The sequence below is a fragment of the Ambystoma mexicanum genome, chromosome 4q (genome assembly GCF_040938575.1).
Source record: "Ambystoma mexicanum isolate Mex_15411 chromosome 4q, UKY_AmexF1_1, whole genome shotgun sequence".
NCBI classification, from domain to species: Eukaryota; Metazoa; Chordata; class Amphibia; order Caudata; family Ambystomatidae; genus Ambystoma; species Ambystoma mexicanum.
Genome location: NC_090928.1, coordinates 42,433,993 through 42,450,742, shown reverse-complemented (window position 1 = coordinate 42,450,742; position 16,750 = coordinate 42,433,993). Strand labels below are relative to the sequence as shown.

General features: G+C 43.9%; 1 protein-coding gene across 12 annotated transcripts in view; it reads left to right on the top strand.

The window, feature by feature from the left end:
• The window catches only part of AFDN (afadin, adherens junction formation factor), a 2,107,422-nt gene that overhangs the window by 799,155 nt on the left and 1,291,517 nt on the right, over window positions 1-16,750 (top strand). For 8 of the 12 annotated variants that reach the window (XM_069607414.1, XM_069607416.1, XM_069607415.1 and 5 more), the window contains exon 9: window positions 3,470-3,514. The exons of the other annotated variants lie outside the window; for them this stretch is intronic. In XM_069607414.1, coding sequence (XP_069463515.1) covers window positions 3,470-3,514 — 45 coding nt within the window. The remainder of the gene's footprint in view (window positions 1-3,469; window positions 3,515-16,750) is intronic. 12 annotated transcript variants of the gene reach the window in all.

Here is a 16,750-nt window from a genome sequence, read left to right as displayed (position 1 = left end):
TTCACACCATGGTAATTATCGTAGGATCCACGCTTGTAGTAGAGTATACTGGTTCACAGGCTAAGTGCATAAAATGTTTAACCAGTTAAAACCAAACATCCATATTGTGTATGCTATCACTGTGCCCAAACAGGCCCACACATTGTTCACATAGTACTTCAGCATTTAAAGACTTACATAGTGTTGCCAGTGGATTTGTATAGTTTAGGGATCAAAACGAAGTGTAAAACAAGAATTAAGACACTTCTTGCCATAGGACAGTGCCTGGTGAACAGTAGGTTCTTGTGAATAAAAAGGAGCTAATACTGTTCATATATATAGTTTGCAACAAATCTACTTCATGGCGAGGTTCAGGGAATACCACTTGTTCCATCAAGTGAAAAATAACAAAATTGACACATTATGATTTTGTGTATATTCTAGATAGAAGACTCCAAATGCAGCAAAGTGAAAATAAAGGGGATAATTTCTAATGGTTATTAAAATTGTTTGGTAAAAAGTCAATACATTTGGTATCTGCTCACTACTAAGCCCTTCCCCAGTATTAGACTTCAAGGTATTCTGAATTCCAAAAAGCACACAAGTTGATAAAATCAAAATAATCAGTCATAAACCTGATTAAGATGCATATTTATGGGCATCCTAAATATACAACATAGGCGCCATGTCGCATGCCTATATTTGTTGGGCATCAGGTGTCTTGGATGATAAAGCCAGGCTCTTCTAGGCTACACAAATCTACAAAAAGGTGCCAAATAGCTGCCAGCTCCCACTTATTTTCGACCACTGTAAAGCTAGGCAGGCTACATTTACTCCTGAAGCTCATCTCTCTAGTGAGACACCCTTCGGTGCAACACTAAGCACTACTGTTAGGGAGAATTCTCATTTATGGCTAATTTCCCTCAATTAGTGAGTCCCCCAGCAGCTTTGCTGGACTTCTGGAGTTTATTTCTTTTCCACTTGGTAAGAGTGAGAGATTTTCCCCCACTCTTACCTGTGGTTTGCTATGTGTTTCTACTTGTTTTTGTGATTGTGGACTCTGAAGTACACCACTTCAGTAGCCCCCTTCTTTTTGTGTGTCACACAGCACCTTCAGTGCCGTGGCACAGGGTGTCTTTGAGACTTCCCTCGACTTCATTTCTGAGGCGACTACTGTCCCCCAGAAAAGAGTAAAGTTACCATTAACTTTACTTAGTCAATCTACCACAGATCCAGTAAACCCCATCTTCCATGGAGTACTGGAAAGGGTTAACTTGTATCCCTTTGTATCTGTACCTCCTAGAGCCTTGTTTCGCTCTTTTAACATTTAGACTTGACTGGTGGCGGTGGTATCTACCCTAACTTTTCTACCGCGATTATATTCGATAAACGTGGTACTGGTCTTGGCTATTATATTCGCCTCGAACATAAACCCACTTGACCAAATCGTCTTTCTCTTGGCTCCGGTTGGGTTTATTCGCCATTTCTTTTTGTTAAAGTCCTTCTTGTGTTTTACTTTGCGTGGCAAACTAGGTTCGCCTTCTTTGTTCACTGTCTTTTGGCGGACTTCTGCCCAGAAGCCCTCCTCAAGGCGCCTGGGTGTCTAGGTGGGCTGAATGTGAGGGAGGGGTGTAGTCACCCCCTACACAGGGTATCCTAGGAAACCCAAGTCGAACTTTGTCATGATTGGCCAGGGTAGTTGTCCGGGGCTGGACAACCCCCCTGCTGGGTGATTGACAGCCAGGCTGTGTGAATGGGGATTTTTCGCATAAAAGGCAGGTCTCTTGGGCTAGAAGTCAGTCGTCACTGGAACTACAAGGAACCGAAGAGAAGCGGAGAGAACGACGGCTGCTGCAACTACCCGTCCCGGTGAAGCCCTGCTGCAGTCCTGAGCTATCTGCCCTTCAACGACTCAGAGAAGATCCAGTCCGGAGTCTTCTTCCCTCGAGCTTGGTGGGGATAACCAGCTCATCTTCTACAGCCAGAGGATCTTTTTCCGTGGTCGAAATTGCTGCACACTGCTGTAGTGGTCCGGATAGCCACCTGAAGAGCCTCTCCTGTTTTTAAGGAGTGCACCTTTTTTTCCTTGTCGCTGCTGCCGGCTTCATCCCTGTGTGGTGCAGACCCCCTTCAGACGTCGTCCTTCACAACGAAGCTCCAGGAATCGTGGGTCTGCGGGAAACCAACAGGAACAACTGCCAGGGCACTAGTTGCACCACTGTAACAAGGTACTGTGTTCTGTTGAGGAAACTGGGTGAACCCCTTTCTTCTTCATTTTCAAGGCTTGCCCTTGTCTTCCCTCCTCCTTATAACTTTTGCTTCCGAACATTGACAATATCGAAGTACTTTTGGCTACGTTGAATCGTGAACTGTCTGACGTGTGATCTTCGGCAACTGGCCCCAGTGTCTTTCGACCCTGGCTCCGGCCCTTTGACTTTGAACCTCCTGTCTCTGAGTGTTTCTTAATTCTGCCTGCCTAACCAAAATATTGCCTGTGATTTTTGCCTCTGGGTATCTCGGGTGCTACGTGTGTTTTTGCCCCGGTAGCATTTCATGTCACGGATACGCGTTTGTTTAGTAGACCGAACTGTCAAAAAGTGATCGCAATCGTATTCGCGGTAACATGTTTTGTTCATAACACCGGTTCATTCAAACACAGGGTACTTACCTTGAGATTTACTGTACAAAGTGAATTGGTTAGTTGTAGTATATTTAATGTGTGGTTTTTATTGAAGTTTAATAGAAGTGTTGCGTTTATAACGATTGATTTTAAAATAAATGTACTTATATTTTTCTACCTGAAACCTTGAGTCAGTGTTTGCTTGAGTCACAGCAATTGTGGTCCCTTTGTGTAATCTCTGCTACTGCTCATATACTCTTGAGATAAGCCTGGCTGCTCCGCCACTGCTACCACTCTGACATAGTAGTACAGGCTTGTACCAAAGGTAAAACTTGTATTGCCACCTGTGGTCTTAATTGTGTGTAGTGGTCCCTAAGGGCACTGCACAGGATTCTGCCTAACAACTACCGAAAGCATTGGTTACCTTCATTGTATTGGGTGACTGTGCAGCCATGTCTTTTAGGATGGGAATGTGATAGCTAATGCTTTATTTAATATGGTATCATTGCCTACGAAATGGTATATATACACACACGCTCTGCTGGTTCATGGTCCTCCCTCACTGCACAACCTGATCTGCAAATGATATACACCATTGTACATGAGCTGACTGGTTTCATTTCTTTGCTCTGATATATCACACCCACAAGTCGTTGGTTATATGAATTTAAAAAGTGCTCTCTTATGTATAGTGTTCAGGTTTAATGCACAGAAAGAAGCACAATCTTCGTTATCGAAGGTGTGTGGGGCTGACGTTTCACTCTTTCCTATCTTCTTTCTTTCCCTGCCTTACTTGGCATGCTCTGCGTTTTGTGTCCTGCTGATGATGCCTTAACCTGGGTCCTGCCTGTGCATGTGTGCTAACCCCAGGGCGAAGGAACCATTTTGCCTACTACAACTATCACATTCATGAAGGTAACTGCTGTCTTTAATATTCTATTTTGAAATAACACAGCATGCATGACATGAAACTAGTGGGGAGTATGTGTGTGTTTGAATGTGTTGTGTATAGGCTTCGCCACTTTTAACATTTTTCACAACTGAAAAGTAGTACACAGCATCTTTTCAACCTGTTTCTATCTTGCTCTTTTCCTCTGCTACTGTTTGTAGAACTCGCTGCTTGTTGTGGTGCTTGTTGACCAATTTTTAATGCTACTGCATGAACAGCTCTCCGAGTTAGGTTGCAAAATCTGATCTGCATGGTTTTGTGCTCTTTGGAACATGCCCATTGTATAGGGTATAGAGGCCTATGGGTGTCTGCTGTGAATCGATTCTTTGCAGAGTCTAAGCAGCAGTGTGGCTGCTTGCCTGTATACCTGATCGATGCATGAGGAACAGTCCAAACTATATGTCCCCTGTAGTTGTAAAAATGTTCTACTAATGCCTTGCCCTCTAAGATTTGAAAGCTAGGTATCTTGTAGTAGGCTTCTCAGGTCTACTTTCTATAAGATGCAAGGGTGTATGGAAAAATGATTCAAAACCAATTTTCTAATAGTCAACACACCGATTAAAACCACATTTTCTATAGGCTCGAAATCTCTCGTTTTTTTTCTGTTGCCCAGGCTGTCGTGTTTCTGTGCAGTTTGTTTTGTTCTGTTTTTTTTTTGTTCTGTCCATTTCTGACACTCGTGTAGACTTAACCCCATTTTCACTTGTACTGTACGACCCCGCAAGTTTGAACCACCCCACTCAAACCCCAAAGTAAGTTCAAGAAAGTAAGGCCTATCCAAATCTTTGTACATTCAGGTGGGTTTGAGTTTACCTGAATACGTTCTCCCTGGACTAGTGACAACCCTTTCTGAATTGTTTTGTGCTGTAGATTCCTATAAGGAGGGAGGTTCAAAAACCAAATGTGGATGTGATCATACACTGAGTAACGGTTCCGATAAGAGTTTGAGAGATGGTGTTTCCTATTGGTCGTGTTTTAGAGTTGTATTGCTAAAAGAAGTAATTCTGTCGATGTGGGCATAAAATGGGGTGTAATCTGACTCCAAGAACTTCAATTTTTTTATTTTATTTTGATGACATGGTCTGTGTAACATTTTCATAGAAATGGTAAATCTTTGTGACCTGGGTCAACCCCAGAACTATTTGTTTTACTGTTGGGATATTTTTCCTTATACCTCTGAGTTGGAACGTTTTTCCACACCCACAAAATCTTTTACTCTTTTTATGGGTGTCAGTTTTTAGACCTGTTGCTGGGTTGCCCTAGGGGCTCCCCTTTTAGCTTTCTCTGCCTAACCTTCAGAGAACTACAGTTCCCAAGGGTAGAAAGGATCTTTGGCTAGCTTTTTTAAAAATTTTATTTGGTGAAACCAGCCCACCCTACCCCACCTTATGTGGAGTGCTGGGGAGAATAAATGTATCCCCTTTCACACTAAAACTGTAACAATTATGTTACAGGACAAGCTTACCTTCAATGGCTGGTGGCAGGGATACCTTTTACTAATTCGGTGCACCTTTACCACGGGCTGTGTTCACAGCTGCAGTAAAGGCACCTTAGGGTGCTCTTTTTACCAAAATGGCCCCCGTCTTCTTTTTTCGCCCTTTCAGTATTTCTTGTCCTTGTTCCTTCCCCTGAGGTCCAGGGCGGGAAATTCCTTTTTGTGATTTTTATCTTCGGCGGGAATCTCCTGGACTCCCTGCCCAGGCTCCATTCCGTCTGTGAAGGCAGGAAGCATGGGGGAGGAGTCCAAAACTCCACAGCCCTTTATTTTCTTCCATACCTGAATGGGGACAAATCCCAGTTGGGGGGGGGGGGGCTGGCTGTCCTGATTGAACAACCAGACAGTCCCTTGTTGTAAAATGTAGATAGAGAATGAAGAGGTTGTGCTCTAGTTCCTGTTAAATACTCGGAACCTGGAAGCTGAAGACAAGTCGACCACTGGAACCAAAACCGAAGAGGATGATGAAGGAAAAGCGGCTGAGATGATTTCCAGTGACAGTAGAGCCTGCTGTGTAACATGGGCCTGTAGCCCTTGCTTCCAATTGACCTGGGGACTCCGAAAACTACGACCAAGAGCCTGGTGAGACCCACTAGACTCAAGAGCACCTGTATTCTGAGCCATCCTATGCTGTGCTGCGACCTTGCGGGGCTGCAGTACCCCAATACCTGGGACCTCGAGCCATTGTGGCGAGCACAGTCTTCCGAATTCCGAAACTCGCTGAAACCTCGTAGGCATGCTGGTGTATCTCCAGAGACACAAATCAAGTCAGAAAGGACGCCTCACCAGAGTACTGGACCTTTGTAATGACGAGAATCCAGCCCTGATATTCTGTCTTCTTCTGTGCTCCTGTAAAAAAAGCCAAATCCACAGAGTTCCAGCCACGAGGAAAGCCTTGCCTAAAGCCTTCTCTGTTGTTCCCTGCTGCAAAGTCCCTTCCAAGGTCCTGTTTTCAGTCACCACTACAAGAAATCCACCAACCAGGTTTTTGGCTGCAGATCCTGAAGTTCACCTGCTGCAAAATCTTCTTCAATGCGGAGGTACTGTGTTGGCTTGGGTATGTACTTACATTAAGTTTCTTATGATTCCTGTGAAGTGTGGGGTGTTTTCTGTGATTGGTAGGCCTCTCGTCCAGTTCACCCAGTTCCACTGCTGGAATCCTCCTAGGTGTCTTCTGTGAAGCCCCTGCACCCTAAATACTCATCTGTTTGCCCAGTCTTCCTGAGGAACTCTGACTTTTGCTACTTAAGAACCTATCCTGACTGGACACTAGACCCTAATGGCCCCCCTTCTTACAATGAGAACATTCGCACTCCAAGAAGAAGGGAAAGACTTTTAAGGGATTGGGCCTTTTGCCTAAAAAAGAGAATACGTGTTTAAAAGTGACTTACTTGTAAAAGAGTTGGTTGGTAACTGTAACTCTAAGAGTGAACAGTTAGAAAAAGCTCTTACTTACCTTGAATGTGTGTTGCACTATTCTCAAAAGTATGTTTAACATCTTTCTTTCCTTAGAAACCATTTTGCCATTCTGGCAAAGTAGATGTAAAGGTATATTACTCACCTGTGATTTGGTTGTGCCTCTTCCCAAAAGTAATGCTGTTGGTTTCACTTTCTTATTCCTGTTAGAATAATTGTACGAGTGTCCCCAACTGGGTCTTGCTTCCCTGACTTGCTGTTAGCCTGTCCAGAATAAGTCTGCATTAGGTTCTAGCTACCTAGACTGACTTTGAGTCATTCACTAAAGTGTAACAGTGGGTTTTGCTTTCCCTGTCCTGTTTAAGACACACAAAAAGAGTCTTAGGTTTATACATGCCCCAAGTTGCTGATAGCTCCTTGAAAAGGTGTAGGGGTTTTACTTAGCTTGAGTTCGCTGTGTGCCCTCCAAAAATAAGTTACACGAGTTACTGATGATCTCAATCTGTGTTTCACAGATCTCAAAAGCACCTGGGATTGAATATTTGCAGTTCCTGGCTGTCGAAATGGGCTTTCCTTTCATCTTGTGTCCCGCACTCTGTTGAGGGGGATCGGGCTCGGTCAGTCCTGCTTCCTCGAAGTCCAGAGGATCTTCCTGGAGCTCTTGGCCAGCTTAAAAGCAACGCACACGATCTAGTGTTCCTCTCCCTGGCTATTCGGTTCCAGCAGCAACTGCAGAGGAATTTCAACCAGCTCCGAGAGGATGACCAGGTGGCTTACTTTGGAGTTGATTGGTCCCACCAACTCAAAGGGAGAAGTCGTCCTTGCAGGGGCTTCTCTGTCCATACGAATTTGGAGTTTCAGCACAGCGGCAAGGCTTCACCAGGCAAACCAACGGTCCAGGAGTTACCTCAGGCGTCCTCTTCAAGTTCTTCTTCGGATTCCTTCGTCCAGTGGTCGACTCTGCCTTCCAAGCCAAAAAGCCTCTCCTTTTACGCAGGTTTCTCCCATTCATTCCAGCCTAGGTGTCAGTCACCCAGCAGGGTGGCTGTCCTTGCCGGCCACTCGCAAACCTCAGGGAGACTAGAGGGAATATTTATCTGGACCACTTTGAACAGCCCCCATTATACCAAAACATATACTACAAAATTGTTCAAAGGATCCCTTGCTTCTACAGTACCTTATTCCATTGGCTCAGTCATATATGCTGTTTTCCATTAAATCCCCAAATACTCTTACCAATTTTATATAAAAAAAATCAATTTATTTTCATTTTGTAAAAAACATTTCAATAAAATACATATACCATCTTTTCTAAGACCAGTTCTAAAAATTGCTATAGACACTGTGGTCCCAAATACTAATACAAAACACTCTGCTACCTAGTACATCAGTTTTCTGTTATTTGATTCATAAATAGAACAAGTTTTCATAAATAATCTATTGTAAACAGTTGTCTATATTAACTGGGGAATCCAATATTCCCAAATCTTTCTGTTCATCCATACTCAGGTCACCCATTCACTCAATCATTCAACAATCATCACTACCCAACATGTTTATTTCCTTTGTTATATTATCACAATTATCTAGGAAATTCTTCAGGGGTATTTGTACTGTAACAGTTTATCATGCATTAGCCATTCTGGTCTTCTTGCACTTTTTAGACTTCTTGGTGAGTGATCCTATGTTCCACTCACATACATCTTGTATCTGGGCCAGAACACCAAAAGGATATCTGTGAGAAGCAAGTATACTAAGAATGGTTTTATTATTCAACCATCTTCACTGTAGTTTAATTGCTACAACGGGGGTATATGAATTACCATGGAAGAGTACATTTTGTATAGCCTTCTTCCTTTCATTTGTTATTGACATGCCTCACTCGGGAGAGGAAGCAAAGTACACACACTACCACAATTCGTACGGGGGTGTATCCTTTTAGTGACCACCTTCTCTATCAACACTTGTCCCAGGAGGATAGCTCAGCGGCAGCGTGCTGGACTTGGAAACAAGACGACACGGAGCAACCAGGTTCGATCCTTGGGTCCGCACTTAGAAACCTCTGGGTATTAAGCGCGTTATAAATAATCTATCACATCATAACACTTGACCTTGGGTCCCCTGTTCTTAAGGCGGGCTCAAATTCAAATCTTGTTTGTCTTTACAGATGCAAATATGTAGAGGTACATTGTTTACCTCCGAGCTCTTATATGCAAAATTATCTGTCGTCTCCAACCTTTGTCCTATGTGTTTTTTCTCTAAATTCGCTTGTCAGTGGCGTTTTTACGCTCTTCCTGTACTGCCTATTTCAAAAGACAATGCACATAAAACCATCTGTTAGAGCTGTATTCTGCTTTTCATCTTTATCAACCCCACACATTATCTGTATCTATGTCCTTGTACATTATACCTTTACTGTGTGGTTTTAATCACACAGATCCCAACGGGGTGGTTCTTATCCGGGTATTTGATTTCAACTCGACTTCAAGCTCCTGGCCAAAAAAACGGATCTTCCTAGGCTCCCCTGGGCTCCTTTTCTTGTGGTAGTTCCTTCCTATGCTATACTAAAAAATGGGGAACACGATAGTACATGTTAGCTTATTGACCTTATTCTTAATTCTACGGTTGGTCTCTTCCCGCTCTAAACCATTTACTCACATCAGGATAGGGAGCCAAAAGATAATGTTCCCAATCTTCCTCAAGTCCCCAAATGGTATTTATCAACTTCTGAGTTCGGGCTGTAGAGTGTGCACACCTAGTTGGACAGACAAAATTGATAATCCTTTTGACAGGGTCATAATACTTTTCCTCCATCCCCTTCTGATTTCATTCCTTTAACAGGGAATGTTTCCTTACCTTGAGCCCGCGGGTAGAGGCTACTTCATATCGCAAGTTGCATCCAACGTTCTCTCGCCTTTGGGAGTGTTCTCTCGCATCACCCGTAGGTCTTCACATGCCTGTGGGCTCTTCCCTACTTCAGACTCTGTATGGTTCTCGAATCCCTTTTCAAGTTGCGTTAGCCTTGTCGTCAACCATCTGCGCCATCAGTCCCGAATTTGGTCCTTTTTTCTAATCTGCTCAATCCCGCGTTATCCTAACCTATTCTACAGTAAAAAATGAGGTACAATCTAGTTTGTAACATTTTGGTAGCTACAAATCACCTCTTCATAATTACTTTCTACGAAGAGAAAAAGAGAGGATGGCTTAATTGATTTTGGCATGTTAGCACGGTGGAATAATTCTCTTTTATCTCAGTTGTTTATGGTTCAATGGTCTAATTCGTAACCTTTCAGTGACTGAAAGTTACCTTTTCAGAATTGTTTTCAATGAAGAGTCGGATAGAGGATGGTTTAATTGATTTGGCATGTTAGCATGTTAGAATAGAGGATGGCTTGATTGATTTGGCATGTTGGCAGGGTGGTACGGTTCCCTCCTAGATCGTTTTCTTTTTGGTGAGTTGGGTTCTAATTGATTATACTTATTCGTAAGGGATACTGTGGCTCGTAATTCATGGTTCAATGATCTAGTTTGTAACATTTTGGTAACTGAAAGCTACCTCTTCATAATTGCTTTTTGCGAAGAAAATATGAAATGGCTTAATTGATTTGGCATATTAGGGTGGTTTAGTTCTCTCCTATCTCAGTGTATTAGAGCGGGGTTCGAATTGTTTATACTTATCACCCATTTACCAGGGATACATTTTGCCTTCTGTTTTTGAGGTTATAGGAATACAAAGATCCATATCCTGTCTTAACTGTTGTGATGGTTGCATATTTTCTTGCCATGTTTCTAGTGTACTGAGTTTCAAGAGCTAGGGGATGTTATCAGGTCTCCTCATTCTGCTCTCATTCAATCCTGAATCCAGGCATTTTGTTAAGATAGACTAATAGACCACCTAAATTCGTCTGCCTTGTGTATTCTTTCAATAAAGTCTCCCACCAGAGGTGCGGAGCAAATTCTATTCTTTATGCAACTTTTGTGTTCTGTTATCCGAGTCTTTATTTTTCTTTCAGTCTTCCCTATGCCGGGGCACCAGACCACATGCACTACAAATTTCGTATTGCAATTGATTAGCACCCTTTGCTTCCACTCACTTCTCAGTCCCAGATCTATTTCTGTCGATTTCTTTGTTTGTGGGCAGCATGAACAACTGCCACATGGGTAGTGTCTCACCGGTGTCTGCATACCCCAAGTTTCTGTCAATGTGAGCTGGACTTTTTGTTTCGTGATGTCTTTACGCATAATTTGATCCTTTACAGTCTTACTCCTTGGGAATGCAAACAATGGTCTTTCCATGGGGCTCTTTCCCTTTTCCAGGATCTACCAATTTCGATGTATAATTTTTCTGATCTGGTTTGATAGATTGCTATAGGTGTTGACGAAGACCAACGTCTCATTCTTTGCCTACTTGGGTACCAGGTGATGTTCCAGTATCGCTTCCCGATGGCGGTTTTCTGCTCTTCATCGCCCGTTTTGACAGGCTTGTTGGATAGCCTCTTTCATGCAAGTTTGCTCCTTCCCTATAGTCTTCTTTGTTGGTACTGTTCTTTTTAAACCGTAAGAACTGCCCAAAGGGCAAATTGTCACGCGTATGATTCGGGTGAAAGTTAGTATAGTGCAATAATGCATTGCGGTCAGTTGTTTTTTTAATATGGTTTCACATAAAGTTCTCCTTTGTTGGTATCGACTTTGATTGTTATATCCAAATAGTTCACTTCTTCCCTACTGTAGTTTTCAGTGAATTTGAGGTAGTGATTTTGTCCCTTTAGCCACTCAAAAAACAGGATTGCTTCGTTCTCTTCGCCTTTCCAAATTAGGAGAACATCGTCTATGTACCTCTTCCATACTTGGATGTTATTTCTGAAAGGGTTGCTGTCTCCATAGATGAAGCTTTTCTCAAATGCTTCCATATACAGGTTTGTGATGCTGCGGGCTAGCCCCCATTGCTGTGCCTTGTATCTGCTTATAGTAGCATCCATTAAAGTGAAAGTAATTTTCCATCAGTGCTACTTCAGCACACCACAAAATAAAAGAAGCCGGAGTCTTGGTGTTTCTATTTTCCATGAGTAGTCTCTCTTCCAATACATTTAATGACACTCTCTGCGGTATACTAGTATACAGAGATACTACGACAAGGCATATCAAGATTTCATCCAATGGATTGAATGGTCTCCCCTCCACTTCCCTTATTATTTGTGTGGTATCTTTTACGAAAGAGGACATCTCTGAACATTGGTTGCATAAAGTGATCAGCGAATCTAGATAATGGCTCTAGCACCGAGTCACATCCAGACACAATGGGTCTCCCTGGTGGACTAGTTAAGGATTTATGAATCTTAGGGAGAATGTAAAATTGCGGTATCTTCGGTTTATCAACTTGTAGGAACTCTGCTTCTTTCTTCGTAATCCATCTCCTCTCTTCTGCTTTTGATACTTTCTGATGAATTATCACTTCCAATTTCTGTGTGGGATTGTCCTCTGTCGTTGGTAACTATTGGCGTCTCCTAGTTGTCTCATACATTCCTCGATATAATCTTTTCTATTAAGCACGACTGTGGCTCCTCCCTTTTCAGCTTTGTGTATTATTATGGATTCATTAAATAACCCTTTTAATGTTGTTTTTTCTTGATTGATTCTGAAAAGTCTTCTCTTTTTCTGTTTCTTTTTTCAGCGCTGCCAGTTCTTGTAGTAGTTTTACAAAGGTAGCAGGCGCCCCTCTCTCGCAAGAACAGACATGATAACCTGTTCAGTGGTTATTAACCACTTGAGAGTTCGCAGCCACTGCTTTTACTCACTGTGCCTTTCACAGATGGGAAATATCCATTTGCATATCAGTCTTTGTCCTGCCCTACCGTTGTATAACTATTTTTAAGGAACCTGGGATTGGTAACCCTAGGTCTCCTGGGGGCAACCAGACGTGGTCTCCCTCTCACTGTGCTTAGAGAGGCATCAGCTTCACCTCACTGATGATCCCCAACAAGGGTGAAACACGTGTATGGGGTTGCTGGTGGTACTCTCGTTCAGATTGGAGTTGCCATTGTATTTCGGTGCTGGACTGCCCCTGGGCAGGACAAAGACTGATGTGCAAATGGATATTTCCCATCTGTGAAAGGCACAGTGAGTAAAAGCAGTGGCTGCGAACTCTCAAGTGGTTAATAACCACTGAACAGGTTATCATGTCTGTTCTTGCGAGAGAGGGGCGCCCGCTACCGTTGTATAACTATTTTTAAGGAACCTGGGATTGGTAACCCTAGGTCTCCTGGGGGCAACCAGACGTGGTCTCCCTCTCACTGTGCTTAGAGAGGCATCGGCTTCACCTCACTGATGATCCCCAACAAGGGTGAAACACGTGTATGGGGTTGCTGGTGGTACTCTCGTTCAGATTGGAGTTGCCATTGTATTTCGGTGCTGGACTGCCCCTGGGCAGGACAAAGACTGATGTGCAAATGGATATTTCCCATCTGTGAAAGGCACAGTGAGTAAAAGCAGTGGCTGCGAACTCTCAAGTGGTTAATAACCACTGAACAGGTTATCATGTCTGTTCTTGCGAGAGAGGGGCGCCCGCTACCGTTGTATAACTATTTTTAAGGAACCTGGGATTGGTAACCCTAGGTCTCCTGGGGGCAACCAGACGTGGTCTCCCTCTCACTGTGCTTAGAGAGGCATCAGCTTCACCTCACTGATGATCCCCAACAAGGGTGAAACACGTGTATGGGGTTGCTGGTGGTACTCTCGTTCAGATTGGAGTTGCCATTGTATTTCGGTGCTGGACTGCCCCTGGGCAGGACAAAGACTGATGTGCAAATGGATATTTCCCATCTGTGAAAGGCACAGTGAGTAAAAGCAGTGGCTGCGAACTCTCAAGTGGTTAATAACCACTGAACAGGTTATCATGTCTGTTCTTGCGAGAGAGGGGCGCCCGCTACCGTTGTATAACTATTTTTAAGGAACCTGGGATTGGTAACCCTAGGTCTCCTGGGGGCAACCAGACGTGGTCTGCCTCTCACTGTGCTTAGAGAGGCATCAGCTTCACCTCACTGATGATCCCCAACAAGGGTGAAACACGTGTATGGGGTTGCTGGTGGTACTCTCGTTCAGATTGGAGTTGCCATTGTATTTCGGTGCTGGACTGCCCCTGGGCAGGACAAAGACTGATGTGCAAATGGATATTTCCCATCTGTGAAAGGCACAGTGAGTAAAAGCAGTGGCTGCGAACTCTCAAGTGGTTAATAACCACTGAACAGGTTATCATGTCTGTTCTTGCGAGAGAGGGGCGCCCGCTACCGTTGTATAACTATTTTTAAGGAACCTGGGATTGGTAACCCTAGGTCTCCTGGGGGCAACCAGACGTGGTCTCCCTCTCACTGTGCTTAGAGAGGCATCAGCTTCACCTCACTGATGATCCCCAACAAGGGTGAAACACGTGTATGGGGTTGCTGGTGGTACTCTCGTTCAGATTGGAGTTGCCATTGTATTTCGGTGCTGGACTGCCCCTGGGCAGGACAAAGACTGATGTGCAAATGGATATTTCCCATCTGTGAAAGGCACAGTGAGTAAAAGCAGTGGCTGCGAACTCTCAAGTGGTTAATAACCACTGAACAGGTTATCATGTCTGTTCTTGCGAGAGAGGGGCGCCCGCTACCGTTGTATAACTATTTTTAAGGAACCTGGGATTGGTAACCCTAGGTCTCCTGGGGGCAACCAGACGTGGTCTCCCTCTCACTGTGCTTAGAGAGGCATCAGCTTCACCTCACTGATGATCCCCAACAAGGGTGAAACACGTGTATGGGGTTGCTGGTGGTACTCTCGTTCAGATTGGAGTTGCCATTGTATTTCGGTGCTGGACTGCCCCTGGGCAGGACAAAGACTGATGTGCAAATGGATATTTCCCATCTGTGAAAGGCACAGTGAGTAAAAGCAGTGGCTGCGAACTCTCAAGTGGTTAATAACCACTGAACAGGTTATCATGTCTGTTCTTGCGAGAGAGGGGCGCCCGCTACCGTTGTATAACTATTTTTAAGGAACCTGGGATTGGTAACCCTAGGTCTCCTGGGGGCAACCAGACGTGGTCTCCCTCTCACTGTGCTTAGAGAGGCATCAGCTTCACCTCACTGATGATCCCCAACAAGGGTGAAACACGTGTATGGGGTTGCTGGTGGTACTCTCGTTCAGATTGGAGTTGCCATTGTATTTCGGTGCTGGACTGCCCCTGGGCAGGACAAAGACTGATGTGCAAATGGATATTTCCCATCTGTGAAAGGCACAGTGAGTAAAAGCAGTGGCTGCGAACTCTCAAGTGGTTAATAACCACTGAACAGGTTATCATGTCTGTTCTTGCGAGAGAGGGGCGCCCGCTACCGTTGTATAACTATTTTTAAGGAACCTGGGATTGGTAACCCTAGGTCTCCTGGGGGCAACCAGACGTGGTCTCCCTCTCACTGTGCTTAGAGAGGCATCAGCTTCACCTCACTGATGATCCCCAACAAGGGTGAAACACGTGTATGGGGTTGCTGGTGGTACTCTCGTTCAGATTGGAGTTGCCATTGTATTTCGGTGCTGGACTGCCCCTGGGCAGGACAAAGACTGATGTGCAAATGGATATTTCCCATCTGTGAAAGGCACAGTGAGTAAAAGCAGTGGCTGCGAACTCTCAAGTGGTTAATAACCACTGAACAGGTTATCATGTCTGTTCTTGCGAGAGAGGGGCGCCCGCTACCGTTGTATAACAACAGTTCTTGTAGTACCCTGTTTTCAAACACTCGAGCTTCAGCAGTTTGTGAATGCACTGGGGGCAAACATTTGATTTGTTGTGTAGCCCACTATCCGGCTCACTACATTCTGTTTCGTCTTCAAAAAATTGTTTAAGATGTACTTTTCTCATGAATTCCGTGAGCTCTTCTCTAAACTTGAAGTGATTATGTTTATTTGTAGTCCCGAAACCCAATCCTTTTTTCAGCATCTGTATTTCAATCTGGCTCAAGTTGTAGTCCGAGTGGTTTACCAGTGTCTTCATGCTGCGGGTGACTCTCTGGTCCGGGTCCCACTCCTATTGGTCCAATCCTAAAAAATGTTTTTGTGCATTAGGGTTTCCTCTTTTGCTGTTCCTCCTCATACATACCGCCTTGTCTTCCTCGAAAGGTCTGTGTACCTGCATTGAAATGAAGAGTTACGCCCTCTTCTTCTTGTATTGCTCCCTTCTCCTGTGCTGTCCTCACTTCAACTGTATGATGTTCTTCTAAACCTTACTCCCCTCTTGCCGTTGCTTTGGTCTTGGATTGCTCTTAGATCATCTTGCTCTTTGGTAAAGTAATTCTCCTGCATGAATGCAAAGGCTTTCTCATGAGTGAATTTTTGAATGTCTTTTTTCAACCTTCTAATCCGTTCTTTTGTGAGGACAACTTTAAATGATTTCATTTCATTCATTAGCTCATCTAGTCTCTTATTATATTGTTCAATAGGGACTATTTTTTTAATTTCTTCTGATTTCTGCAGGTCTATAGCTATTTTTTCAGTTGTCTCTTTTGCAGTATTTATAATTAAGATAACCAAATCCCTTCCGCATTTGTTTCCGATGTAACTCCATTGTATCAGAAACTCTGTCTAGAAAAATTCTTGGCTCGTTTTTCACTACGAGCCCTTGTGGTAAAATCCCATTTCTCAGGTACTCTAGCATTATGCTGCCATGTAGCTCTGACCTCATCAACCTTTTCTTTATCTGGGTTAGTTCATCCCAACTCGTCAGGTTGGATGTGTCTCCTAATTCTCCTCCAAAAAGGGTGGAGTTGCTAAGTAGTTCTGTAATGTATCCATCATCATAACTCTTACTCCTTTCAGCTGCCATATTATCACTTGTGTTGTGCGTAATCTGTTCCTCCCAAGTCAAGTGCTGGCCAATCACTACAGAGTGCATTCCTGTCTCCTAGGAGACTAAGCACAGGGAGTTTCGGGCACCTCCTTTGCTTCCTGCCCCCGCCAGACACCCTGGAGCCAGAGGCGGGCTACACTCATGAATCCTGCCAAAGGCTAAATGAACAAAGGGACCAAACCTGGTTTGGTTCTCAGAGTAAATCTCAAGAAGGACCTTTCCACAAAGAAATGGCGAAAAAAGAAGACTGGGGCCATTTTGACAAAACTTGCACCCTTGGGTGCTTTATTGTAGCTGCGAACGCAGCCCGCGATAAATGCTCACCACGGTAGTTAAAAGTAAACCACTGGCACCAGCCATTCAGCGAGGAAAGGGTAACATAAAAATGTTACATGAGAAGCTAGACAAAGGAGATACTAAGTAACC